Source organism: Ascidiella aspersa, chromosome 9, assembly GCF_963924565.1.
Source record: "Ascidiella aspersa chromosome 9, kaAscAspe10.2, whole genome shotgun sequence".
In the NCBI taxonomy this organism is placed as follows: Eukaryota; Metazoa; Chordata; class Ascidiacea; order Phlebobranchia; family Ascidiidae; genus Ascidiella; species Ascidiella aspersa.
Window position 1 is genome coordinate 3,477,973 of NC_139455.1, and position 27,548 is coordinate 3,505,520.

Genomic DNA, 27,548 nt, shown 5'->3' on the forward strand with positions numbered 1-27,548 from the left:
CATGCGGCAACTTGCTGTGTTGCATACCAGCCACTAAGTGGTGCTAAATATTCGCTCAGCAGCTAAAAGTGGCTTGCGCGAGTACATCGCAAAAAAATCGTGTGAATAGATATTTAGCCTCTGACCGTATCAAGAAGACCTTGTTGAATGTTTTTTATCATATTATAAATAGACGTTTCGATACAAACTTGTATCATGAGAAGTAATTCAAGCATCTCTTATAAAATGTTGGACGCGTCTTTGATTTAGACATTTCCACTGTACTTCATATGCAAGAATACATGCCTGAATTCACTCTGCGGGCTGTAGTTTGGTGCCCCTGGGTTACCATTTCCTTCCTAATCCTTCGGCATAGCCCCTAAAACAGTTCGTACACCCCGTTGATCAGCCATGGGGTAAATCAGCAGGGAAACGCAGCATTTCACGCAAATGGATAAACAGCGATCCACTCGTGTAGTCACGCAAATGGTTTAAGACACGGCCAAAGATGAGTCATTTATGGGTTTATATTGCATGATCGCTAGCCAGGGCTGCGGAGTCGATTTAAAACAACTCGAGTCAAAATATTAAAGTCGAGTCCGACTTGGGACCAGGATATAGACGGATAACCAAGTTAATATACTTTGGAGTATAATGGTTGGAGGTTGAAGTAAGACGTAATAAGAATATCACAGCCCATACAGAAGTAGGCAGCTATGTTGAAAATGAATAAAGAGTTATTCGAAACGTTCAAAATGATACCTACTTCTGCATGGGCTTTGATATTCTTATTACAAGTTAATATAGAATAAAAATGTATATATAAATATGCAAGCAGCTTTCTTGGAATGAATAAACAGCGATCCACTCGTGTAGCCTACTTGACACACAACTCGTCCATTCACAGTTCAATGAACGATTCACACACATATGTGTTTAACAAATGTGAATTAGTCCTTCTGGAACTGCTTTTTGGCCAACGATTACCGCTTACGTATCATTAGAACACCGAATGCCATCGCAGACTCATCGAATCTGCCTTGCTTGCATCATCATTGATCGGCAGATTCGGTGATAACATCCACCGTTTTCATAAATAAATAGTGATAAATAAGGCGATCGTTTTTCGACCTAAAAATGAGAAAATGTGAACTATGCTATAAAAAGTTTGACAAGTTTTGAGCTATAGAAATGCATTGATTGGAACGACGCTTTGTTGTATGAAGTACGGCTTTAGTATCTTGGCGTTGTCAGTCACTTGTTTCTAAATTTTCACTGACAACTGGTGAAACACAAATCAGCTATTTTTTTTCTTTTTATGCAAAACTTTTACAAATGCTTAGTGGATATTTTTGGCCAAAAACAAGCTATAAAAAGTCAAAAAACAAGACGCTGAATCGCTAAATACTAAAAAATAGTGTAGTACACAGTTTAGTTGAAATGGAAGCTAAACAATTGAAACAAATTAACAAAGACCTAGCACATTTACAAAAAATAAATAAGTAGGATAATTCTAAATCAGCACCGAATAAAGACACCACCATGGACACAAATGTTTGATTGTGAATGGTTCACCCATGGGAGAACAACATTTTTGCAGGGGTGAACCAACCAAAAGGGGTGATTAAGGGTGAACCGTCAGAAATGGATGATAGCTTGCGAGCAGGGCGGATATTCCGGGTGTTCAACCTGTTCAGTGAACAGGTGAGAATTTCCAAAAACAAAATCAAAAGTTGTTTCACAAGGGTGAATGAAATCTGGAGATAGATGTCTAACTGCGTTTCGATGAACAAATGTTGAATAGATAACAATAAAACTTAACAACATTTTGAATCGACTATAAATAGTCCACAACAATACAGTAACTAATCGGAACATGTGACATCAGTTGATTCGAATGAACGCTATCAATAGGTATAATAATATTAACTAGCAAAGAAAGGCGTTAAATTGCCTGTCGTGCTGTCGATAATAATTATAATTAACATTAAATGATGGTAAATATAAAGTATACTACTTTTGAAACGGCTATAAAGTTTTGCGGTACGTATAATAAGATAAAACGTTATGGAAAACAAAACCTTTTGATGTGCAACTGTAGCATATGTACACACAAAGTGTATTCTGTAATCAAGCCCTTCTAAAGTCTTTGCCAACAATAACGGCACCCATTATATAGTACACAAGATGCCTGAAAAGATGCTTTTGGTGAGTGTTGCAATGACTTAAGTCAATGACTTGACTTAAGTGTACTTAGGTCACTGTTTTCAAATGACTTGATTTGACTTAAGTGTTTTGGACAAAAATACTTGACTTGACATAAGTCTTTTGGACAATGACTTAGGTTAAAATGAAGTGTTTTCATAAGGCATTTTTCATTATAAAAATTGGTTCTTCATTTTAAGTTTAGTACATAAAACAATTTGTTTGCTATATGATGCTTTTTGTGTTATTTTTGAGGTAATTTTCTGCTCATAATAATACTAGTTGACCAATTTTAATAGTTTAACGATTAATTTTAATGACAAGGACTTGACTTAAAATTGACTTGCTCTAATTATGACTTGACTGGAACTTGTCTTGTTATTTATTCAAAATTACTTAACTTGAACTTAAGTTCTTTCAAAAATGACTTGACTTAGCGTAAAGTTTTTTACAAATGACTTGACTGGGACTCAAGTCGTTTCAAAATGTTTTGTTTACAACACTGATTTGGGTACACAAGATGCCTTTTGATTAGCTTAAATAAACAGGTAATAATTAAGCATGCCGAAAACTATGCATAATTCCGACTCAACCAAACAAGAAATACAAGCCGTGTATCATTAAGAGTTAAGAAGGTTTCATTCGTTCCAAAGAAAAGTCATCGATTTCTAAATAATTAACGCCGATGGCTGACCGGCTGCTGATTGGACCAGCTGTCGAGCACGCAAGTCAGCACGCGCTGACCTCAAGGTGACCACGTGGACAGCGCGTGGTCAGAAAGCACGTGTACCGGACGTTAGCCGACCGGCGCTTGCATTGTTGCTGCTATCGAGTCACGCATCGCACTGACTAAATGACAAAACCTAAACACAAACGCGTTTTGCTGTGTTTTGCCTAAATGACGTAAAACCTTGTGTAATCTATTGCGCCTGCTGATTTAGATTTTAAAATCCAGTGTAAGATGGGGGATTTAAACGCATTATAATCCAAGCACAGTTAATGAACAGTTGACAGCAGAAAATGCAAAACATTGTAAATGTGTATATAAACGTAAAAAATCATAACTGGTTACAAACAATTTATAGCACAAGTGCTAAATATTTTAATAACATTAACTGCGAAACATCATAATTTGTTATAATATTGTTGTAAGTAGTTTTTACCGGTGATTTCACGTTTTTAGCCTCTAAAAAACAGTTTTCCTTTGGAGGTTCTATATTTAAATCGATGTTGCAAAGATTTTAAGATTACTCACAAAAAGTAAAGCGTGATTTTCCAGTCCACAAACCAGTTTTACAAATTATTGAAAGTAAAATCCCGTAAATTGCAAAAAGAACACTGCTGCATTGATTCAAACATTACCCTGAAAAACTAAGATAAACAGTCGTGTTTTTCACCTATCAACTGATTTTGAGCTATAATTAAAACACCTGGGAGGTTATGGCAGTGCTGCTTAACCTGGGAAAGAACTACAGTACATGAGTCCAACGCTAATTACTGGTATTAGAAAAGCAATTCGTGGAAACACTTAGGACATTACTAGGTATTCCATGGTTATAAACTGGGAATTTTTTATGTTGTTCAGTGACGGGATAAGGAACATTTGGTAGAATATAAACCGCGTTTGTTGGATCGTCGATAGGGAGAAAATCACCCGGTAGGAAGAAAATCAACTTAACCCATAGTGTGCGATTGTACTTGTTTTGAGTTGATTGAGGCCACAAAAGTACAGAATTTTTGAGGCCATAAAAGTACAGAATTATGACTGTAACAAAGCAACACCCTTCCACAATTGTAAGTGTAGGAAAACCAACCTTTGAACCGGAATGCTTATCCTTATTTATGATTCAGCAACTCTTGAAGGAAAACGCATGAAGTTAGGTGTCCTGCTGGGAGATTAAAGAATAGCACATAAGGCTTTCTTATTGAAATTAAGCCATTAACGAAATGCTTCGTCTGCTAAATATTCCCCATCGGTTCATAGTCCTGTTAGTGGATCTTGGATAACAAGAACGATGAAATATTTGACGAAAGGGAAAGCAATCGAAGCTAGGTCTGCGATGTGAAATTAAATACCATATCAGGCGTCATTGTTTGATATTTATGCAGGACTTCAAACTTCTACCATAAAACGTTGGGCAAAACAAGCCGTTGAACTGAAATCCTGCCCTATTTTGGGATGTACAAATTAGATCTCTCGTTAAGAGATAAAGAGATATTAAATACCTGTCAGCATTCGTGAAGTCGAGAAAATGATTAATGGCTTCCTTCACTTATTATTTCCCTTTTGTAAATGCCTCGGAGTAGAAAGTTGATTAAAAGAATGGAATTAATGTTTTGCTAATAAGCAATCAAAGCCAAGCCATTGTACGTTATTTCGACTAACGAAAGCACTAAAAGTCGCGATTTTACAAATTAAGTAAAACAAGTAACCCCTAAAATGGAAAGTTAGAGTTTACTTTAAAAGATAAAAAATAAGCATGAATAAGCGCAAACGTTGCTGATATTTGAACTAGATTTAAGCAACTAATCAGTCACTACCCTTAGTTAAAATGCCTGTTAATAGAACGTTGATTAAAACACGTAAATATTTGGCCAACAAGGCGTCTCAAGCAAGATAATATAAATTAAGCTTCGAAGATACCGATCCACGCGATTTCCAATAAAATAATACCGATAAAAAAAAATCTGGGACAACTCAACCTTCAACTAAATTCCCACCCTATTTTGAGATGTATATCAGCTCCTAAACGGGGAAAGGTTTCCAATCTTATTTTGACATCAAGTCTTGAAGGTAGGAGGGGATTTAAACCTCCTGATGTGAGATAAAGAGAGGGTCAACTGTCAGCATTCGAAGTGAAATTAAAGGAATGATACATCGCATACTATACTTATTGTTTCCCTTAAGGCAAACGCATAACATTGGAACAAGGATTTAAAACTCGCCCGAATATTTTTCAACTTTTGAAAATTAAATTGCAGGTCAAACTACAACCTCCAGCCATTATCTTAACATTTATTCGAAACGTTCACAAAATGCTATCCCTTAGAAATGATGACAAGCCAAATGACCAAGCCTTGATCCGAATCCGCCAACTATTTTGCGAAAGGTGGTATTCTTAAAAGGAAGGGTTACATCTCCTGTTAAAAGAATCGACTGTTAGCATTCGAAGTGGAATTATTGAGGGACTGATTTATTGCGTTCTTTACATATTGCTTCCCTTGAGGCAAACGCAAATCAAGGGAACACGGGTTGAAAACTTGCGTTAATATTTTTTCGACGAGGAACCTACCAGTAGTTTCAACATTTCCACTTTCCAAATTATTAAAGTGCTGGTCAAACTACAGCCTACACCCATTATCTTAAGATTTATTCAAAACGTTTCAAAATGCTGTACTTAGTTTTGTACGGGCTTTGATATTCATATCTACAACCTCAGTAATTTACGTTCCAAAATAGATGTTGTTTGTAACAACACAAGGAAGTAACGTTAGCGGCAACTTTGCGTATATTAACCCTTTGAAATGAAGCGAGATGACCAAACATTGAACCAATCCGCTAATTTGGGAAATGTGGCATTCTTAAAAGGATGTGTTGGGTCTGTTGAGAGAATCGACTGTCATCATTTTAAGTGGAATTAAGCGAATGATAAAACGCCTCCAAACCCTTGAACCGAATCGGCAATCTATTTTGGGAAAGGTGGCATTCTTGAAAAGAAGAGTTAGATCTCCTTCTGAAAGAAGCGACTGTCAGCATTCGAAGTGGAATTAAGCGAATGATCTAACGCTTCCCCCTACTTATTATTTCCCCTCTGTGCAAACGTCGATCGTCTATCACTTATAGTCTTTGTGCGGGCGCAATAGCGACTGAGCAGCAACAGCTTTAGCAATCGGCGTCCCCTTTCCGCTGTACGGGTCACCCGAGTTCGTTTAACACGTGACAGCGCCATGCATCAACATGTTGTTGGCCGGCCCGGGTGCGTGTGATTTAAGCGAGAGCTATATGGGCGCAAAAATATTTTGTCGCGATTTGTAATTTAGGTTGCCATTGTTTTGCGACGCCGTTCTTTTGTTACGTAACCGCCGACAATTGTTTTGGTGTTTGACGCGATAAACCCGCGCGCCCGCTCTATGGGAAAGAACTGAAAAACACTCTCAATTTTAGAACCTTTGTACCGCAATACCAGCTTGTAAACGCATTTTAAAACTAATTTCGACCCAGAATACATTACAGTTGGTTGAGTTGTAAGATTTTTGTGAATTGTAAGATTTTTGGTGAATTGATTTATATTCTTTAAAAAACAAGGGATTATTATTGAACAACACATTTTTAAACAACGGTTTAAAGTTTTTTAATCTATCTTTCCACAGGGCCTGAATGTAGCGATTTGTTTGGTGTAGAAAATCACCAAACATTTATAAAATAACACAAAAACATATAGCATATACAAAACGACATCATAATGTTTTGAAAATTTAGAAACATACCCGGATATTTAAAACGCAATCTATATACCAAGACAAAGAGCAAAAAGTCACGAGAGTGTTGTAACTAATTAGACATCTGCAAGAAAGCAGTGTAATTACATATAGTTTTCGGTCGTAGCAGGCCACCATATGGTGACCAGAGAGATCAATTTAATCGATAGATGCAAAGCACTCGTGTGCTAGTCCAACAAGGTATATATCGTCAAGTGAACTGTTACATAATATCAACGGACCGACAAATTAAGCTGTCGTTTCGTTAGATTAGGCTGTCGTTTTCGGAAATTCGACATTTAAAACACGTGGCTTAAAAAATTACAAGGATGCTATTGGATGAATCTCGAAAAAACTTCCATGTTATATCAACAGGAAAATAAAATCAATCGACTTTCACGAAAGGAAAAGTCGTATTTTTCCTGTGGCATTAATAGTTTACGAAGACCAATTTCCTAACGTAGGTAAAAATATTATGAAGTTCAGAATTCTTCACTGCAGGTTATCTTTAACTTTAAAGCAATTCTTTAGTTTGATAATAAATTGCAAAGCCAAAAAGGTCGAGTAGATCGACATCATCTTGATTAAGACGTTTTAATACGAGCTTGTTTCATATTCAGTTAAATAATCTCGTATCGAAACGTCTTAATCAAGATGGTGTCGATCTACTCGACCTTTTTGGCTTTGTAATTTATTATCAAGCTACATTACAGTGTGCATAGTGTACCCAATTCTTCAGTTTTTGTTGTAATTTTTTCTTTATTTTTTTGTTTAATTTTTACCGTGACGCAAAATAAATGTATTTAGGTGTCAGCCTACTAGGTGGCCACTCTTTGACCTTTCGCTAGCTCCTATAACCACTTGAATTCTCATTTTGTGAATTCTTGTATGTGTACAAGTGTTTTTGTTTGGAAAATTCGTGGAAAATAAATAAATTACATTATATTCCATTACTTCTTCGTAGTCATATTGTCTCAAACTAAGAAGTAACTCTTTGTTCCGTTGAAAGGCGGTCGCTCAAACAAGTTTAACAAGGGGTTCTTTCATGGAATATTAAAAACTTTATGGTCGAAGCTGCGTGCTAAAAGTCAATGATTGATTTCGCGGTGAAGGCCAAGCAACAGATTGTTTAGCAAGCAAATGGAACACATTATTACCAAAAGTAGTGCAACAATGCATGTATTTCGTAGGTATATCAATACAGAAAATCTATTGTTATTTGTTTACATGTTAAGGCATCAAAATACAACCCAGGACTTAAACGTATGCAAACACTAAAATTATATAGTATGTTTTGTAAAGGTTTGTCCCATATAAAGACATCACAAGAATTTTCCAAATAAGAACAATGCAAAAATCCTATATTTCATTGTGTATTTTGCTAAACTTTTTTAGCATATAATGTAATTTATTAAAGTTTTCTAGCATATACTGTAAAGTTGATGTACTTGGCAATAGTGAAAAGACTATTTTTTTTCATATGGCAATTTTGATTTTACCTCACAATTCAAAGCATCACAAATCTACTGTTAGTTACGCAAAAACCGAAATTCTTGTAATTTTCCTAAAATTCAGTGTAATTTTTCTAATATTTATCCATCACAAATGGCATCGCATCGCATACAACATCCAGCTGCAGTTCAGCTCTAACGCGTTAATTCTCTGACGCAGCACTCTTATTGCGTAACAATCGATATATCGGCGAAGAAACGCGTGCTGACCGCGTGGCCATAGGCGTGCAACGCAAAAAGAGCTCTGTTTATGTTATGCGTGGTGATGTCATCGGGCTATTACTGAAAGCACAATCAACAACAAAAGTTATCCGGGTCGGTTCGATCATATGTACGCCATAAACGCAATGGTGACGAGTCGCCAATGTATGCTTCCGTTTACAAGACAGGCCGATTCGGCCCTTCTAGGAATACGTTGCGATCTTTAATATTCAATCCGAACAATTTCGAGCCTTTATCGAGATACTTTAAAAGAACCATTTTGGGGTGATTAACAAACATTAGGCCTATTACAGATTTCTATTTAAGCAAAGGAGTGGTAAAAAATAGCATGAAAATCAACGAAATACATTTAAATATAACATGAAAATTTCGTAGATTTAAAAAAAAAATCGATTTGAAACCACATATTTGGTCAAAACACGTTTGGCGTATAAAACAAGTATTCAAATAGGCACAGAATTCTACTTTGACACTACTAAATGATTTTATTAGAAACTGTACTTCGACATAATTACTGCTCTGTTTAACCTGCTGATACCCGATACCGATAGTGGTGGTATCACTGTGTAACAGTGATGCAAAACTAAAGCTTAGTCACCCGAAAATCACTACTTTGGTACGAGTATAGGCTTTTCTTATTTATTTTATTCTAGTGCAATAATGACTTTGGTATAGGAACGCGGAATCGTACCTTTTGCCCGAAAAATGTTGTGTCGGGTCTGGAATAAAATACGCAGTGTATAGGACTTCAATATTATTACGCAATGTTTTTATTTTAACCAGAGTATTTGTGACACAACGACTTAAGTCAAAGTCAAGTCATTTTGGTCAAACAGCTTGAATTATTTCAAGTCATTTGGAAACAGTGAATTAAGTGCACTTAAGTCAAGTTATTGATACAAGTAATTACAACAAGGTTATCTACATGTGATTTAAATGGTGACCTGATGGCCACCTACAGTATTTGAGTGCCGTTTGTCGAAATTAAAAAAAAAAATGGACAACTCCGCTTGTCATGTCGCAACGTCTATCCTATTGCGTTTGCAAAATCCCCGATTGCAAAATAATCTACCTTGAATCAACACTACGTAACCCGTTACCTCAGTGGGCGTATTTTAACGACGAGAGGTCACGCGTTGGCAGCGTGATCACATCAAGTACAACTCAATCGCGTGTCGCAATACAAATGGTCAAAAATAGAAAAATATTTAAAATAAAGTTTTGACGTTAACCTAGGATGTTCAACACGTGGCACGCGTGCCAAATGTGACACGCAACCTATTAGAAAAAGGCACGCAAGCCCCCAAAATACTTTTGTTATTCAGTCAATTGTCAAAAAATACTAAATTCGTTGTACAGCCGATTTCCATTGTTTATTTACAATATAAAACAATGGCGGCGATTACGAAAACTAACAATTAGTTCTGATAAAATAATTATAACATTATACTGTAGTTGAGGCTAGTATTCGTATATCTATACAGCTTTGTGTGAAGAAGCAAATATCATCTCACCGACGGATACTTATATGCAGTAATGCGCCTTACTGCTAAACAGCTTAAGGCCAATATTTGGAGTTATAGTTTAGGTGCTGAAAAAAAGGTCGTCTGGTATTTATATGTTTTATTCGCTGTTTTGGCTATCTATACATGATGCCTTCACAAGGGATTTTAGCAATACCACGCAAAATAAAACGACACAAAAAAAGAAGATAAAAATGCGCTATCCAACATCCAAAATAACAGACTTATTATTTTACCGTAATTTTTAAGATTTTTAATTTGTTACAAAATTAAAGGGCCCGGCTATTATTTTGAAAGCGATATAAAACCGCCAAAATAAAATAAAGTTGCATTGCCAAATTTTTAAATTGCTAAAAAAATAAAATAAAACCTCTTTGCATTGCAAAACGCCAGCAAAAAGCATGCAAGCGCCTTCGCGTTGCAAAGCAAGAGTCGGCATAAGGCTGACACGCGGCCGACGCGTGATTACCACGTGTCAGGTGCGTGCTCGGAAAACGCGTGTTGCAACAGGCGAGCGTCTCCGGGCTTCAGCAATCGGGCCGAAAGAGATCATTTGCCGGCGGTGGGCGAGGGTGAGGGTCGAAAAAGCGGAAAAAAGAGATGGAGGCGATAATTTAGCGGCATTTTATTGGAGAGGGGCATTCGAGTTTTTTTTTAGAGCGAGAAAACAACATGTTTGTTTTTTTGCTCCATAAAAGGCGAGCCCAATCGTTTCGGGGAGGGTGTATACGTGCGTTTGCTGCCGCGACACTTTAGAAGCAAGGATTTCGTAAAAAGAGGAATAGTTTTGGACAAATTTTGCGGCATCTCTTTTGCAAATTGAGCTGCAAAATTTCGGCGCGGTTGTTTTATTTTGTTTTGTGGTTAAAAAACGACCAGGTTTCACGTTAGACGACCCAATCAAGAAGTTACCCAATACAACAAATCCTGTTTACTTGGGACGTGATCGCCTCGGCGCGCGAAAAACCGCGAACTTGTACGAACGGCCGCGAACTATTTGTCGTGTTGTTGCAAAACGTTCGGCAACAACAAAACGAGAAAGAAGGTTGGCGGTGTCAAGTGTAAGACTCCGGGTCACGTGACCCCAGCAATGACGTCATAAAAGTCGTCAACAAGCCGTGACGTCATATCGGCCCACACGAGAAACTTCTCGGCCTTTCCGCTATAAATGACCCGGGCGAGTGCAAGAAAGCATGGCAGTCGGTTTAACGGCTTGAATCATAAAGAGCTGGTAAGCTGATTCGTTGTTATTGGACACGCGCTGCGAAGCTGGTGTGCGCCTGCGAATGATATCTCCTGTTTTCGCTGTTTTTTCTCAGTTTTTTGAGGGTTTTATTTTAATTTCGGCATTTTCCCATTTGAAATGGTATTTAAACGCCCACCGCTATGGTTTCTTACTTTTAATGGCGTTTTCTTTAAAGCCGTTGATTCTCATTTCGCACGCCGACGTTTTCGAAACCGCATTCGCTTGTTATTTACACGCAGCAATTTAACGCGTTGATGTTGTTCGTTAACTCACCCCGGGATTCCGTTTTGTGCTTAAAAGCAATACATTACTTGAATGCGCTCGGCGAATTTTATCTTTTCCCTTTCAAACTAGGTTTTGCTTTTAGAGCGGCCGCGAATTTCAAACCGTTTTTGCAGATTTGTTTTGATTTTAAATCGCTTGTTTTAGCCCTAGCAGTTTAAACGCTGAAAACACTGCTATTTTTTTAAAAGCAAAACACAAAGGGATGCACGCAGCTCGAAATTTTGTCGCGTAATATCCCCGCAAGTAAACAAGATACTCGTTCAGAAATTTTAAAACACATCACTCAAAGCAATCTAACTTAGCCAGCAGTCAGCTTTTAACGAAAAAAATATTTTTTTTGGTTCGCTGAACAGCCAGTTTGCACAATTCCGCAACTATCGGCGACGAAAATAGGTCGAGGCAAAAAACTCATTTCAGATATACAGACAGCGGCGATTTCGCAACTCAACAAAATCGGGAAGCCGTGAAAAAGGCGGGTTGGGAGAAACTAAAGTGCGGGTCGGCTTGGAACATAAGCGCTTAGTCGAGTGCACAGTGCCGCGGTTTGTTGTTATTTGGCCTTTTTCAACTCGACATGAACGCTAGCAGGTCGCGCGGTCTTGTTTTCCAAATGCATGGCTCAACAGTGGAGATTTACGTGCGATTCGCGGCGTAAGCATTAGCATGAAAACAACTCGACCAATCAACACCCTTGCGTATAAAACCAACGCGTTTTGCTTGGGAAGGCACTTTTCATTTTTGTCGCATTTTGGAAGTGACCTTGTATATTTGTTAGCCTTGACTGTCGCTTTAGCATAGCACGTGGACATGTGTGTAGCGTCTAGGCCATTAGTGATTTGAAAAGACCCAAGTCCTTTTCAATTAGCAATTGTAGGACAGTGTTATTAGGACAAGGGCAGAAATGCAAGTAATGTGTTGTGTGCAATCATTGCAACAAGCATGCAGTATAGATAAAAGGGAATCTAGGGTATATCAACGAGTAATTCGGCCCCAAGATTCTGCAGGCCATTTTCAGAAAGTGCTTGATTTTTGTTCAACGCTGACCAACAATTTTCGCCGTATATACGTCTAGAATTAACCAAGCTGCCTTATGTTTTCCAGATATAAGTTCAGAAAAAAAAAATTCTGTTTATTTACTCGTGTTGCTAGAAATCGAAAAGAAGCAAGCATGGCTGTGGACCTGAATAACAACAGCAGCAAAAATAGCAACAACAACAACAATGGCGGAAGCAATTCCAAGGTAAGGGGATTTTTTTTTCGCTTTTCAAACAAATGGCGCTTAGATCAGAGTTTCTTAAACTGGGGTCCATGGACCCCTTGGGTGTCTATGAATTAGTTTTAGGGAGTCTGTGAGGGTCAAATTCAAATATTAGTCTATGCTTAAGAAGTAAACAAATTTTTTAAGGAAAGAGTTGATTAAAAATAAAACGCTTTTGCACTGAATATATTTAGACTCAATTTTCCTTTCACATTGTGTGGACCGAAAACTGCACATTTCTTAACTACATTTGTATTGTGACGTGAATTTTATGTCGTCATTTTTGAAAGTTTCTTGCTTACCGTGGTCTACGCAAAGCAAATACAAAGTTTTAGGGGTCCGGGGTGAAAAAAGTTCAAGAACCCCTGGCTTAGATGCTTAACGCGACAAAGCGATTCTGCGTTGCGGTTTAAAAGCGGTCGTTTTGTCAGCGAACGAACCTGAATAACCTTTCAAAACGCCAAGAGCAGCTTAACCCACATTCGAAAAAGCGAAAGGAAACAACTAGGCGGCTCGGTTTTCGTTCGGTGATCGATGTTATACGCAACACTATAAAGAGCAACAACGCCGTCGCTGCGAGTTTGCCGTTAGCAGAGCGTCGAAAACTGGGACAGCAGCAAAGGCTTTTAACGGCGTTCGCTGTGGTCTGCGGTTTTGGCAGCTAGGTCCCAGCCAAGCGAGTCGGCTGAACCGGCAGACGACCGCTGAAACAAGTTCGCCGATGACGCTAGAGCCTTTTATTGCCCCGCTTTTGATCGCAGCGCTGCTGTGTCTCGTTTCCTGAAGCGCTCTGAACGATTTCGACGGCGCGCTGTGAGGGAAACAGTTGGCAGCGGTTACAATTTTAAAACCCATACAGAAGTTCGAACACGTTCAAAATGTTACTTAATTCTGCATGGCTTTATTATTACTTCTACGTCTTACTACAACCCCTAGCCATTATCTTAAGATTTATTTGAATGAAACGTTCACAAAATGCTACCTACTTCTGTATGGGCTTTGTTGTACTCATTACGACTTATTGCAACCCCCAACCATCATGCTTCAAAGTTGGAAGCGAGTTTTTGGTGTTTGTTGTTCTACTTTAAGACCACCAAGGTCGTAAAGCGTTGTTTGTTCACTTTCGCTTGATGATTTAAGTGTTGTTTATCTGCCAATAACATTGCTCTTAAAAGTTTATGAATTCAAAACAACGTTTCTCCACATTTTTTTGCGGCGGCCCGAATGTTACACGTAAATATGACATAAAATAAAATTCAAAAACTGTGATTTTTCACTTGTCTCTACAACCAACAAAATACTAGATTGCGTAATCCAACTTCATAATCGCGCAATCTTACACACAAGAAAATTGTCTATATTGAATTTTAATTTTTTTAATTTAACAGAAAAAATCGGGAATTCCGTATTGTATTCACAATTTAGACGGAAAATATTTTTGCAACTCGTAAAATATTAAAAGCGCGATTTTTAACCAGTTGCTTACCCACAACTCAAAAATCGAGATTGCGTAATACAACGTTAAAATTGCGCAATCTTACAAACAAGCAATAAAAATGTCCACTTAAACTTCAATTTCTTTTTTCGATTTAGCAAAAATATAAATATATATAATTATATATAGACGTTTCAATGTCGAGATTGCGTAATCGAGCCCCGAAATTGCGCAACACAACTCAACAACAACCTTTCCAATCACAGATCAGCAAGAAGCCGAGTTTTGGAATCATGTTCGACATCGACGGCGTTCTCCTTCGCGGGAAAACCCCCATTCCGTCGGCGGCCGAGGCGATGCGCTCACTGATGAGCAAAGATCAACGCGAATTCGAGGTTCCCTGCGTGTTTTGCACCAACGGGTTCGGATTGCGTGAGGTCAAGGCTTCAACGCTGTCGGAGAGGCTGGGAGTACAGGTCGGTGATTTTTTGACGTTGAAGTTTTATTTGCAATTTTGTTTGCGTTGGTATTGGAAACAGAAATTTTTTACCAGGAAAGGAAATTTTTTTTTTACCTTTTTAACTTTGTTACCTCTTGTTCTCTTGTTTTTTATGTGAATTCATTTTTAGTGAGTAAATCGTTTTGAAGCAAGTAGGGTAATTAAAATTTAAATTCCTGTAAATTTTGGATTTTACGCAGAACTTTTTCTAGTGATAAAAAAACTTATCTTTTTTTTCTGTGATATTAAGGATTCTCCCCGATCGTTCTTGTTCTAGGATTGAAACTTTGAATAATTTTAATTTGTCAATCCTTATGTTTTTACATGCCTGCCGCTTCAATTCATTGAGCTCCAAAACCCTAGCAGAGCTGTTTTGAATATAGCCGACAGCAAAAGTTTATGTTTAACTTTTACTTAAAACAGATCAGCAACTGTTCGATCTCAAAAAAATCAGTAGAAAAAAAAAATTCCGAGGATCAACGAAACTTAAAGTCCAACTCTTTTCGTTCAGATCAACCCGGACCAGATTGTGATGTCACAAACGCCGCTCGAGATGTTCCATGAGTTCCACGACAAGTGGTGCCTGGTATCCGGTCCCGAGCATGACGGGGGGAGCCTCAAGGTGGCCGAGAGGTAAGAAGTGACGTCATTATTTTACTCAGGGTGTGAGTACCGCAATACCCGACGTTGTAAAAAGTTTTTCCGTCCAACAAATCTTATTTAAATTACGTTAAAGATTCTATGTTTTGTTTAAACGGAATTATTTTAGTCAAATTTTACTCCGATTTTTTCCACGTAAAATAATTCACAGAGTCAAATTTACGTTTAAACTCCTCCCATAAATAACAAAGGTTTTTCGCTCTAATATAACGCTTATGTTCAACAGCAGTGCTTCTTAATCGAGTTAATTGTGTGTGGCTTTAAAGTTTAAACAAAACTTTACGAATTTTGAAAACAACACAAACCCATGTTTTTTATTAATTCGAAATTTTGTATTAAACTTTTTGTCTTTCTTTCTAAAGGCTTAAGCGAACATAGGCCTATCAATTTGCTCCTCAACTTATTTTTTGTTTACTTCAGCCATACAAACAGTTGAAAAAAATTAATATGTTTGCCTAAACTTATAAATTACTCTTAACATGTAAGCCACAAAAATGGTTTAAAAGTGCTGATTTACAATATAAACTGACTAGATCTCTATGAAGTTTTAAATGCAGCCATTGTGACGCAATGGCGAGCAATTGGTGACATTCTGCAACAATTAAAGCGAACGTGCAAGTCCCAAGTAATAACTGTATCTAGGTCATTGAAATCCTGTTTAACACTAAACTTGAACGTCAATACATAAAATTCCCGCCCATAGGTCTCGTTCTATTTGACTTGGTTGACCCAGTAAACAAGCACGAAAAATCAGCAACAAAATTGAACCTTGGTGGGTTACACGAACTTGGACGCTTTCACGCAGTTTAAATTGTTGCTTTGAAAAGGCATAACAAGCCTGCTTCATCCTCGCCTGCTTGTCTGCTTTGTATTGATATGCGTGTTTCAATGTTTGCACGCCAGTGTAGAACATCTTTTCGGCAGTTGAATCGTAGGTCTGTTAAACAGGTTGCGTGAACCTGGCATACTTTGTTTGACTGCATTTCAAAGACACAAGTGATTTGGGGTCTGATTACTTAGTGCTAGCGGCCAGGGCTTTTAAAATTTGTTAGGCACAGCTTCAATTTTTGTATTTTCTTAACTAGTGCAGGTCGATTTTTGGATTTTCTTAACTAGTGCAGGTAAAGTAATTGCGTTAAACGTCAAGTATAACTTGTTTACGTCGTAAATGAACCACATACAGAAATTTAGGAAACGGTATATATAGGGTACACTGCATCGCGCTTAGTAAATAAACCATAATATGCATTATTTCATATATAAAAAATTCGTACAAAATCGACTGTAGCAAAGGTCTTTTCAGTCAGTTTTACGCCGACTAATTTGGATCAGATTTATTTTCAGCCAATGTATTTTACAAAGAGTTTTAATTGCTTTTCAGCCTTGGATTCCGTAAAATCGTGACCATCGAACAGCTGAGGTCAGCCTACCCTTATTTGGACTGGGTGGACAGGACCAGATGGCCATCTGCCCAGGTAGAAGATGACCATAGTTTCCCAACTATCGAGGCGATCGTTATGCTCGGCGAACCAATCAGGTAAGTTGAGACTGAAAACGAAGAATATGAGTAATTTTGCGTGGCGGTTGTTTAATGATTCGCCGTCCGTTGCAATAATTACAACTTGAAATAATAAAGTCACTACTCTAAAGATCAATGCAAAATGTATAAGAAGCCCATTAAAATGGAAATATTCTCTTATTGGAATTTGCATTATGTTCCTATTATTGTTACGAATTAAGCGGAGTTTTAATAATATTAAAGGTCACTTATCCCCTAAAACAATTCGCAAAAAGTATAAGAAATGGTCCAAGCTTTTAAACTGTTTCGCATCAAAGCAATTTATGGCCTTTTATTCGTAAAACCAAGTGGCATTTTTTGGACAAACAGTATAAATGTATTGTGTGCTTCACTTTCATAAAAAACAGAAATGATTAATGGATTGTCCAAAGGCACCCTATATTTAAGCATAAATCTCAATAAAATTCAATTAGTGTTTCTGTCAAAAAATAGATTATGCATTTTACTCGCATGAACGCACAATTCATTGAAATATTTCGCTCAAAATTACTGCTCAAAGTAAAAAAAAAAATTTCATGTAAATTCAATTATTTTTCAGTCAGAAATCACATTTTGAGTTTCAGATATCGTTCTGCATTTTTATCTTAAAACTTACCAAACGATTATTGAATTGTGCGTTTTGACCTTCCACGAAAAACCACGATTTATCAAATTAAAATTGTGCAAAGGCACTGTTTTAATTTTTAAGCAGAAATTGCCTCAAAAATGCAATTATTTCTTCTGGCTCAGGTGGGAAACCAACCTCCAGCTAATCATCGACGTGCTGGTGACCAGCGGCAAGCCAAATCAATCTCCCAAGTTCGACTGCAAGCAGCTTCCTGTGCTGGCAGTCAACATGGACTTGCAATGGATGGCAAAAGCCAATATACCGAGGTAATTCGACTCGATTGATCTTGCCCTTTTAAATGTCGCCTGGTTTTAATCCGACTTGGGTCTGCGTCAGTAAAGTGATTGACATCCGGATTGAGCGTTTCGCCAATCTTTTTTGTTAAATTACTGCGTCGCTGCTGAATTGTGCACCTTTGTGCATTTCCGTTGCATGAAGCGCCTAAATTTCGAGCAATTCTTTGCGTTATTTTGCCAAAGATGGCGATATCCTTAGCTAATGAAAGTGAAAAAGTGGCGATAAAAACACACATGTGCTTTAATTTGTTATGTCTTAAAATTGATTTTTTTACAGGAACAACATTTCATAAACATTTGTACACAGCGATAATTTAAGTTAGGTTAGTTTAAAAATCAAAACCGTTATTTCGATTTGGTTAAAAACACAAAAGAGTTATTCAGATTTTGCTAAAAGAACATAAATTCCAATTAAAAACAAATTCAGTCGAAAACTAAGCCGAAAAGCTATTTTTTTTTTCAAAAACCTAACTTGGTATTTGATAAAAACATAAAAAATAGTAGTATTTTTACTCTGATGATGGCATGAGGTATTGCCGAAACGTTTGTACGCAACGAAATGACGTACTTATCGAATATAATTGCTTTAGCAGTTTCATTTAAACTTTGCACTTGTTTAGATTCGGTCACGGTGCCTTTCTGGTGTGCCTTGAAAACCTGTACAAGAAGATTACCGGGCGAGATCTCCAGTACACTGCCCTGGTTGGAAAACCGAGCGAGATAACCTACGAGTTCTCGCAAAAACTCATCGAGGAAATTGCAACCTCGCTAAATATTCCGCAGCTCGACACGGTCTACGCTATTGGGTGAGTTACTCAATTGTTTGCATTATAAGCAGTATTGTAAACAAGTCGTTTTGATATCACGTAAATCCCAGTCAAGACATTCGTAAATTAACTTAATTGCAACTTAAGTCCAAAAGACTTAAGTCAAGTCAAGTAATTTTGCCCAAAATACTTAAGTCAAGTCAGGTCATTTGAAAACAGTGACTTAAGTACTTCAGTCAAGTCATTGACTTTAGTCATTACAACACTAATTATAAGTTTTAAAGGTATTGGATTCTGCTGTTTCTAGGTTTGTTTTTAAACACGTTTAATGGTCGAATGTTGTTCACAATTAAAACCCAATTTTTGAAAATGTTTGACACGTGTTGTTTTGACTGTATTTTTACTTGAACTCGGGATTCAAGTGCAACTTGTTCCAGACAGCTTAGTTTGTACCTAATTTTATTGATAACGTTATGATTTCAACTTTAAAAATAAACAAGCTACTCGCTTTTTTGTGAATGACGCCGCCTTTACTTTTGTACTGTGTGCACTTTTCAAAAGAAAAGAAAAAACATATTCAGTTTGGTCGCTTTAATAGAACATACCTTATACAATAAGTTAAAAACAAATTTGTAAAAATAAATGTTTTAACTAAAAACAGACACCTACGGCATAATTTAAATTCGTGTTTTTTGTGTAATACGGTATACATTTTAATCTTTGGTGTCTTATGGTGTCTTATGAGTGTCTTATGAGTAATACGACATATTTTAATTGTTTTCTTGTGTGTGTCTTTTGTATTACTCTGTAATAATCCTCTACTTGTTTTACTCCTGCGCAGTGACAACCCACTGACCGACATTTACGGAGCAAACATGTTCAACTTGTACCTCGACAAAAAGAAGGCAGAAATCGAAAAGCAGAATCTCGAGCACCAAAAAACAATGTAAGCCTCTTCGGGAGATTTGTCCAGTTACCAGATAAAAAATATGGCCTAAATTAAGAAATATCCTCAGAAAAAAATTCAAGGCCCATATTACCACAAATCGAACAATTTTTTTTTTAAATTTTTTTTTCGATTTGTTTTAATTCCTTTGGTTTACCTAAATTAAAGCTATAATATTTTATAATAATAATAATATAATATATTTAATAATATTTGAGCTTTACTTGAATTTTTACACTGGTGGTGAAATGAGGTATTAACGAAACGTTCGCAAACAACAATATCGCTTTATTATTTCATTAAAATTATGCTAAATTTATGCAATTTTATTTTTTCTAACAATTTATTCAGTTTTGCTTGTAAATGTAAGTTTCATGCATTTTCACCTTCGTTTTTTTCCAAATTACTTCGTTTATTTTCAATTGCCTATTTTAAATTTTTGTGTCTTTTTAATTAAGTTTTACCCATTTTTTTACTTTTTAACAACTGCTTCACCTGTAATAACACTCCGCCTTGCAACAATAGGTCGCCGCTGATCGCGCGTCGTCCACGTGACAACGAAAGCGCCGCGGAGGAACACAAAAACGCGACCGGATCGCACCTCTCGATGCATGGTGACATCACAAACGTGCGCGGAATCAAAAGGTGAGGATCGAACAACTTTCGAGATTTTGATAAAATAACTGATTGATTTATGCGGCCTTGCGGTTTTACCGACACAACTTTTAATGCACTTAAAAACGTTTAGATATATTTTTAACATTTTTTCACCTTGCGGGCTATTTCAAGGGTGAACATTGCTAACGTTGTACCATAACAAAGTTAAGATCGAGACAGTTGCAAAACTGTTAGTTTCAAATTAAAATCAACTTGTTTCGTCGTAACAAATTATATATTTTAGTGAAATATCCGCCTCACAAAACACATGCGATATTGTAAAAAACGTTTTTTTTCTAGTATCCGCTCGATATATTAAAGCGAACACAACAAGACCTATATACGAACACCAATATATAACGCCGAGCAACAATATCTAAAGCAAAATAAATGATAGAACCAGCAAAGTATTAAGACCAACGACAAAAATCAAACACGTTGTTGGAATTACTTCGATTTAGACCCCCTTCTTACTGTTTAGTATCAGTCCTATTTTTAACCCCCGTTTAAGAACTCTGCTCTACATTTATACATAGGGCGCACCCATTTCGCTGCAATTTGCAATCAAATATTCGAAAAGATGGCAAAGCGTTGTTTTGTGAAGCCCCTTTCTTTTAGAAAAGCATTCTATTTTAAGTTACACACTAAGATTCCATTGGGTTTTTCATGGACCCCTATAGTCCACGTACCCCAAAGGGCCCCAGGACCGCAATTTAAGAACCCCTGATATAAGTGTATACGTACTGCGCACCCATCTATCGTTGCAATCACGAGACGATGCAGCTGTACTTGCGCGACCCAAAATATGGCTGTCGCAAAACAAGAAAACCCAGTTATTGGGGCAAGCATACAAGCAGGGTCCATGTGTGCTATTCCTATAAAAAGAACCGGCAACCACTCAAATGGCCGGGCCGAGCAAATACGAAGCAGTTAGCTGTCGGCACGCGAGGTGGTTAACTTGGGTCATTAACAATCGCGGGTTCAGTAAACCCGCAATCGTGTATGCCTATCGGTTAGGAAGGGTGGTTGTTGTTTTTCTGCTAACTGGATAAAGGGCACTTACGGTATGATGCAATTTGTTATGTTTGTCGAAACTGTTTCTCATTAAGAACCTTGGGTGTGTCCTAACCCGTTTGTTCATTGATATGTTGCGCAATATGCCCCATGTACTGATCACACCATTTGCCATAGCAAACTAATCGGTTCGACAAAAATAGTTTCTCTCAGAATTGCAAGAATCAATCAGTGAGACGAAATTCATTCAAGACAAACGTTTCAAAATTATTTGACCTCACTAAAGGTCTCGTTTCTCATTAAGAACCTTGCGCCCTAACCCGTTTGTTTATTGATATGTTGCGCATTACGCCTCAAATTGCCCCATGTACTGATCACACCATTCGTCAAAGCCAACTAGGTACGACAAAATTGGTTTCTCTCAATAATTGCAAGAATCTATTAGTGAGACGAAATTCATTAAAGACGAGTGTTTCAAAATTATTTGAACTTCCCGTTTCTCATCGAGAACGTGGGTCCTATAACCTTTTGTTTATTGATATGTTGCGCAATATGCCCCAATACTCCACACTTTGCCATAGCCAACTATAGTCACGACAAAGTTGGTTTCTCTCGATATTGTAAGAATCTATCAGTGAAACAAAATTCATTGACGACGAGCGTTTCGAAATGACATGACGTCAATAAAGGTATCCAGTTCCGCAACGGAACGATCAAATTTCGCTACCGTGTGATTTTAATTGATATCTCCTATAGCGTTTGTTTTATGCCGAGCCAGCGATTAATTTTCCGATTCGGTGACCCCTATTTCATTGTGTACCCAATGTAAGCTCAACTTCTGTAGCCTACGTGACCGTTTATCCAGTTCTCGCAAAACCTCCGCGACCTGCAATAACCCTGGCGGTTTGACGAACTTGCAAGCGAATTGCGTTTGCTCGATAAACACAGTCAAGGGCGAGTGCTGTTTTAGGCTCAAGGGAGCTTTGTTAGCAAAGGTAAACGAACCATAAAAAGCTGTGTGTGCCTTTTAAACGGTCTTTGCTCTTCTTGTTTAAGCTTAGCAACCAAAAGTAGGTCAACCGGGGTTGTGTAATATGGTTAAGGGCGGGCGACCGGGCGTGTTAAAAAATGTAGAGGTAAAAAATATGACCATTTGTATACAAATCCACGAGTAGAAAATATTTTAATTATTCTCCAGGTAAACTCAAGTTTTTTTGGTTTTAATATGACCCTAGAAACCACCCTTGGGACTAGGGATGCCAGATACTTGATATTTTATTCCCATAATGATATCTGATAATTTAAACAAAATGTATGGCCATCCGAACCGGTACTAAAGAGTGCGGTACCGAAGAGTAAACTGTTGAACACATAGTTATTATGGCTTGCCCATCATTAGGACCATCAATATAAACTTTCATGCTATTTGTTGGTTAGTTCCAGATTCTTTCGCGGCTAATGTATATACTCTTGTGTGGTGAATGTGTTTCTAAGTAACTCTAAGTTTCGCGTCTAACTCTTGTGTATTTTTCGCGCAGGTGTTCATCCCTCCTGGTCTGCACCGGCGTTTACCAGCCGACTCTGCCTGTACCGATCAAGCCGACTGTCGAGAAAGAACCATTGGAGGCCAGCATTTCGCCCCTACCGGTTCAAATGAGCGACCAAAGCGATGTCGTGATCGACCACGGTCATCGGGACCTTCCCTACACCGAGGAAATGACCAAATCGGACCACATTGTCTATGATGTCAAGGCTGCCATTGATAAGATTTTTGAGGTCGAGCGGTGGTCCCCCGAGCACTAAAAAACTGAAAAAAACAGACTGAATCGGTGTGAGATTGCGCCGCCCGCCGATTTCAAGAGCTTCCGTGAAGTTCTGCTTCTTGTGTTTCGTTTCGCCTATTTCAGTGGTTCCTAACTTTGTTTTGGTGACGTCACCCCTGAAATGCGCCCGACAGATATTAATTACCTCAATTTGGAAATTGTTAGGTGATGTTCTCCAATAAAATATTGATAAAATAACACTAGAATAACGGAAAAATTCTAGTGAACATTTAAAAACGATTAAAAGGCTATTACTGCTTTTTGCTAGTTTGCTATAAGCGTGAATGTAGCATTTAATGTCTCTGTCAAAATAATTCCCTTGACAATTGCCAAATTACCTCTCAGGGGATGATTACCCTCAGGTTAAGAACCACTGCTCTGTTTCTTTTCTGCGTTCAAGTTTGTTCGACATACGTATTTAAAAGTCGCGTTATTTCTTTGGCGACTGCGGCAATGATACATGAGACACCAACGCGTATACATACGTCAGTGTGTTGCAAATATAATTCCTCGTCTGAACTGTAAAAACGACGGCAAAAAGCCTTTCGCTGCGTCGAAAACTGTTGACTCTGCAACTTATTTTCGCCTTTTTTACGCCTTTGTGGCTTTTCGGGTGGCCTGCTTTCAAATTTCGTTCGCGTTTTTGGTTTAAAACCCGGTGTTGCGTAAATGTAGAGTTTCCGAGGCTGTGTGTGGTATTTTCTTTCCGAGTTTTTCTTTTGTGCGTATATATAGTGTTAGGCCGGGCGATTCCGCATTTTTTTCCTTTTTTTCGACATACAGCTTCATTCTGTTTGCTCAAACACAATGCTAATAAAAAGCCATCAAAAAATGAACACGTCTATTATGTTGTGCACTATTTGGTAGTAACACAGTTGTTTGCTTACACAATTTCTATCACTTGGAGACATTTTAGTGGTTTGAGTCAGTCAATTCTTTCACTACACGTTCGATAAATATCTCTGGTTTGCATTAACGGCCGAATCTGCGTCTAATAAAAGTGCATAGAACGAAAAAATAAAAACAACATCAAAATAAAAAAAAACAGAAAAGCCTCCAGGAGGGCTAGATCACAGTTGTTGAACACGTATAAGTGTGTATCTTTTATTGAATGTACATTAAACATTGCAATTTGAATTTTACACTCCAAACCTCTCTGTTATATTTATTAGTAACGTTTTGTATCTGTGGCAAACGTATAAAAAGAAAAGTGGTGCTTCCCCAACTACAGATTAACCCAGCTGGACTCCATATTCAATGTGGTACAGTTTGCAAAGCGGAAGATATTTTCCTTTAAGAGCCGACAAAACAACGTTGTTCGCTCGATTCTTATCTAAACGAGTTCAATTCTGACTCGCTAAAAACGTGGTTAAATTTGAAGCATATTTTTAGTGTTGTAAACCAGTCGAAATAACTAAAGTCAAGTCAAGTCATTAGCAAAAAAATTCAGCAGTTATCCGAGTTGACTCAACAAGTTTGTAGAGCTCTTCTGGCAAATGTAATTTTTATTCCGACGTTTTGACTCCCTATACGGGTGGTCTTCATCAGGGTGAATAACACTGAATGCGACTAGTACAGTGCACGATAAACAAAGGAAAAAAAATATGGAACGCAAGCACGCTACAACGCAACGAAAACAACACGCGATAACGAATGATTGGGCCTCTAATCTTTAAGCAGGTGCCTGTAGCACGCTGAAAGCATCACGTATGTTTTGATGTTCATTGTGTTGCCACGTTGGTGAATATTCCATGACTCAAGAAATAGTCTTTTCCTGTAGTCAGATTCCCGGGCGACAACAGACGCCGCATTGAAATCAATACGGTGGCCTTGTGACATCGCGTGATTGGAGAGGGCCGACTTTTTCGCTTCACTGTTGGCAACATCCCGTTGATGTTCTACAGGTGATGTTTACTTAGTGTTCGTCGAAAGAAACACTACCAATAACTTATACTTAACACGAATAAAATGGGAAAGCGAGCTGCACGAAAAACATACAAGCTAAACCTATAGTGGTAAGTATTATAACATGACAACCTCATTGTTGAAGTAGTATCAATAAACAGGCATCCCTCGTGAGAGAAAGATATTTTTTATAATAGGTTAAGCTAAAATGTTGAAACATTTTTGGAAAACATGTAGGGACTCCCAATTACTGTACAGAAAACCTGTTTCTGAATCAAACTAAATGAAGCAGATAACTCTTGGTTAATTGGACAATTAGCGACTGAGTTTTTTGAAACTCGACAACCTTTTACAAACAAGTAAAGGTAAAGCTAAAAATTACACCAGGGAAAAAGAGTAAATAAGAAAATCCGACATGAGTTACTAAAACGCAGAGAACAAGAAGCTTTAAAAATCTAGAACTAAACCGTACTTAAATAGGGGATAGTATGCCGATTAGGTAAATTAATCTTAAACTAAATTCCATGAAGAGAAAACAAACGACCACAAAAATGTGGAATTACATGTACAAAGCGCGAACATATTAAACGTCAATAGACAAACACGACCGCCATAGTGAAGTTTCATCAAAAAAATACCTAACAAAAATGGCGTGAGAATCATTTCAAATGTGCGCACACGAACAGCACTTGGAGCATTTCATCATTAAACCAATGCTTCGGCAAACGAGCTGACGTAGATTGCTGTGCTTAACTCTGCAGCGTCAGCAGTGTTTAGTCAATGTTTGAGCGCAAGGCTCGTTCGAGTGCCGGCCAAAGCAAACATTCTAACATCAAGTTTGCAAAGCCTCCGCTCGGCAATGTTGTATCGCGGCGGGTTTAGCTCGGAACGTATGACCTCAGTTTACCTCAAAAGTAGAGCTTTGCAAAATGGGGGTCGCGACCAGGGACATAGTATGGCTACTGTAGGCCTAAGGCTGTTTACTGGAGAAGGGCCTACCTTTGCAAACCAAGTTATAAAAAGTAATAAAAATATTTGGGTACACTATGCACGGATCTGTAAAGTAGCTTGATAATAAATTGCAAAGCCAAGAAGGTCGAGTAGATCGACATCATCTTGATTATTAACTCTAAATCACATTGAAGCGTCTTAATAATCAAGATGATGTCGATCTACTCGACCATTTTGGCTTTGCAATTTATTATTAAGGTAATAAAAATATATACATAAAAAGTTTGAATTATTTACTGCAGGGCCCTATTTTTCCAGGACCTTAGGCTATAGCAGTGGTTCTTAACCTTTTTAGCTTGCGGCACCCCTCAGAGATAATAATAAATTGCGGCACCCCTACAAGATTTTTCCTTAGGTAATTCACTAGTATGTCACAATAAATGGAACTGGGACAACACACATCAACTCTACACAACGTAGGAAGTTATAAATGAATTTATTCCACTCTAATCCCTAACAAAAAATTGTAAAAGTTAAGCAAAAATCAGGTTTTTAAAAATTCTTAAATTTTTCGCGGCACCCTTAGGCATTAAAAATGGCACCCCAGGGTGCCGCGGCACCCCGGTTGAGAACCACTGGACTATAGCCTTAGTAACCTAATGGTTAATCCGGCACTTGTCGCGATATTGCAGATGGTCGCTCGGCAAGTTTTAGGGTGCGCTGGCGAGGGATGGTCTCTCATGGGAATAGCATTGCGTTCCCATTAATGTTCTCAATTTCGTTAGGTACATTATTTTTCACGAAGTATTTTATTGATAAACTGCAGGGAACCCGACGGCATTCCATAATTTCTGGCCCACGAAGTTTGCCAAAAATTTTGTCCCCATTCTACGACATAATCTGCAATGTATATATACCACAAAGGTTTATGAATTTAATTGTAAATTTGACAGGCCGGTGACATTTAATTTCAAATGACTTTACCGGCATGATTTTGGCAAGCTTTTTTCTCTTTTACTAAGCGCGTGGCAAAACGGATCCAAAGCAAAAACCTAAAAGTATACGCTACTTACGACAACCTATAAATGTCTTAAAACATCAAATCTTCTCGCGCTTTCAGGTAAAGGACGACAATAACTTTATATTGAACCGGAAAAAATAGAAAACCCTATTCTTGCACTTTCAGAACCAGCTATTTCAAACACATTGGCGAAGTCGTTGGAAAAAATAAGTCATATGTGAATAAAACAGGTGCTAAGTTTGTAGTTTTTATATTCACCGCCTCTACTCTGCACCAGTTTCGCGCCCGACTTTTACAGGCAACGAAGGGACGTTAAACCTTCAGCTAAACTGGGTCACAGCTACAGATAATTTGTCACGCAGGTTTGGTGAACATTGTGGTTTCGGAACATTTACCAGATAAGCAATATCGTGCGATTACATGGGATGTCTTCGGTCATCAATAAATAGATGATATGTTACCCTATTTTATAGCCAACCTTTGTCGGCTTACGGCACCCTTTATAAAATATAAATAGTTAGAGGCACCCTTACTTGCATTTTCGCCAACTAGTCAACTGTGATGACATAATAATCTAACGTAAACCAGTACACACTAGCTGTACAGTAGGTAAAAGAAACATAAAAAAAATCTACAAGAAATTAAAAATATCCCTTGACACCCTTGTACGTTAACAACGA

The 27,548-nt window shown here is 37.7% G+C and overlaps 1 protein-coding gene across 1 annotated transcript; it reads left to right on the forward strand.

Annotated features, from left to right (window-relative positions):
- Positions 1–12,374: 12,374 nt before the first annotated feature.
- On the forward strand, positions 12,375–23,818 carry LOC146131928 (haloacid dehalogenase-like hydrolase domain-containing 5). The gene is made up of 9 exons (XM_083396826.1): positions 12,375–12,690; positions 14,410–14,619; positions 15,154–15,275; positions 16,684–16,839; positions 17,611–17,754; positions 18,405–18,590; positions 19,393–19,497; positions 20,023–20,142; positions 22,707–23,818. Exons 1-9 carry the CDS (start codon positions 12,541–12,543, stop codon positions 22,969–22,971), a joined length of 1,458 nt encoding a protein of 485 aa, XP_083252952.1. The 5' UTR covers positions 12,375–12,540; the 3' UTR covers positions 22,972–23,818.
- The last annotated feature ends 3,730 nt before the right edge of the window (positions 23,819–27,548 follow it).

Bases quoted from the DNA above. Each gene is read 5' to 3' on its own strand.
- LOC146131928 (XM_083396826.1), top strand. From the start codon at position 12,541: ATGTTTTCCAGATATAAGTTCAGAAAAAAAAAATTCTGTTTATTTACT. The intron at 16,840-17,610 runs GTAAGTTGAGAC...CTTCTGGCTCAG, and splicing joins ATGCTCGGCGAACCAATCAG to GTGGGAAACCAACCTCCAGC. The intron at 17,755-18,404 runs GTAATTCGACTC...GCACTTGTTTAG, and splicing joins GCAAAAGCCAATATACCGAG to ATTCGGTCACGGTGCCTTTC.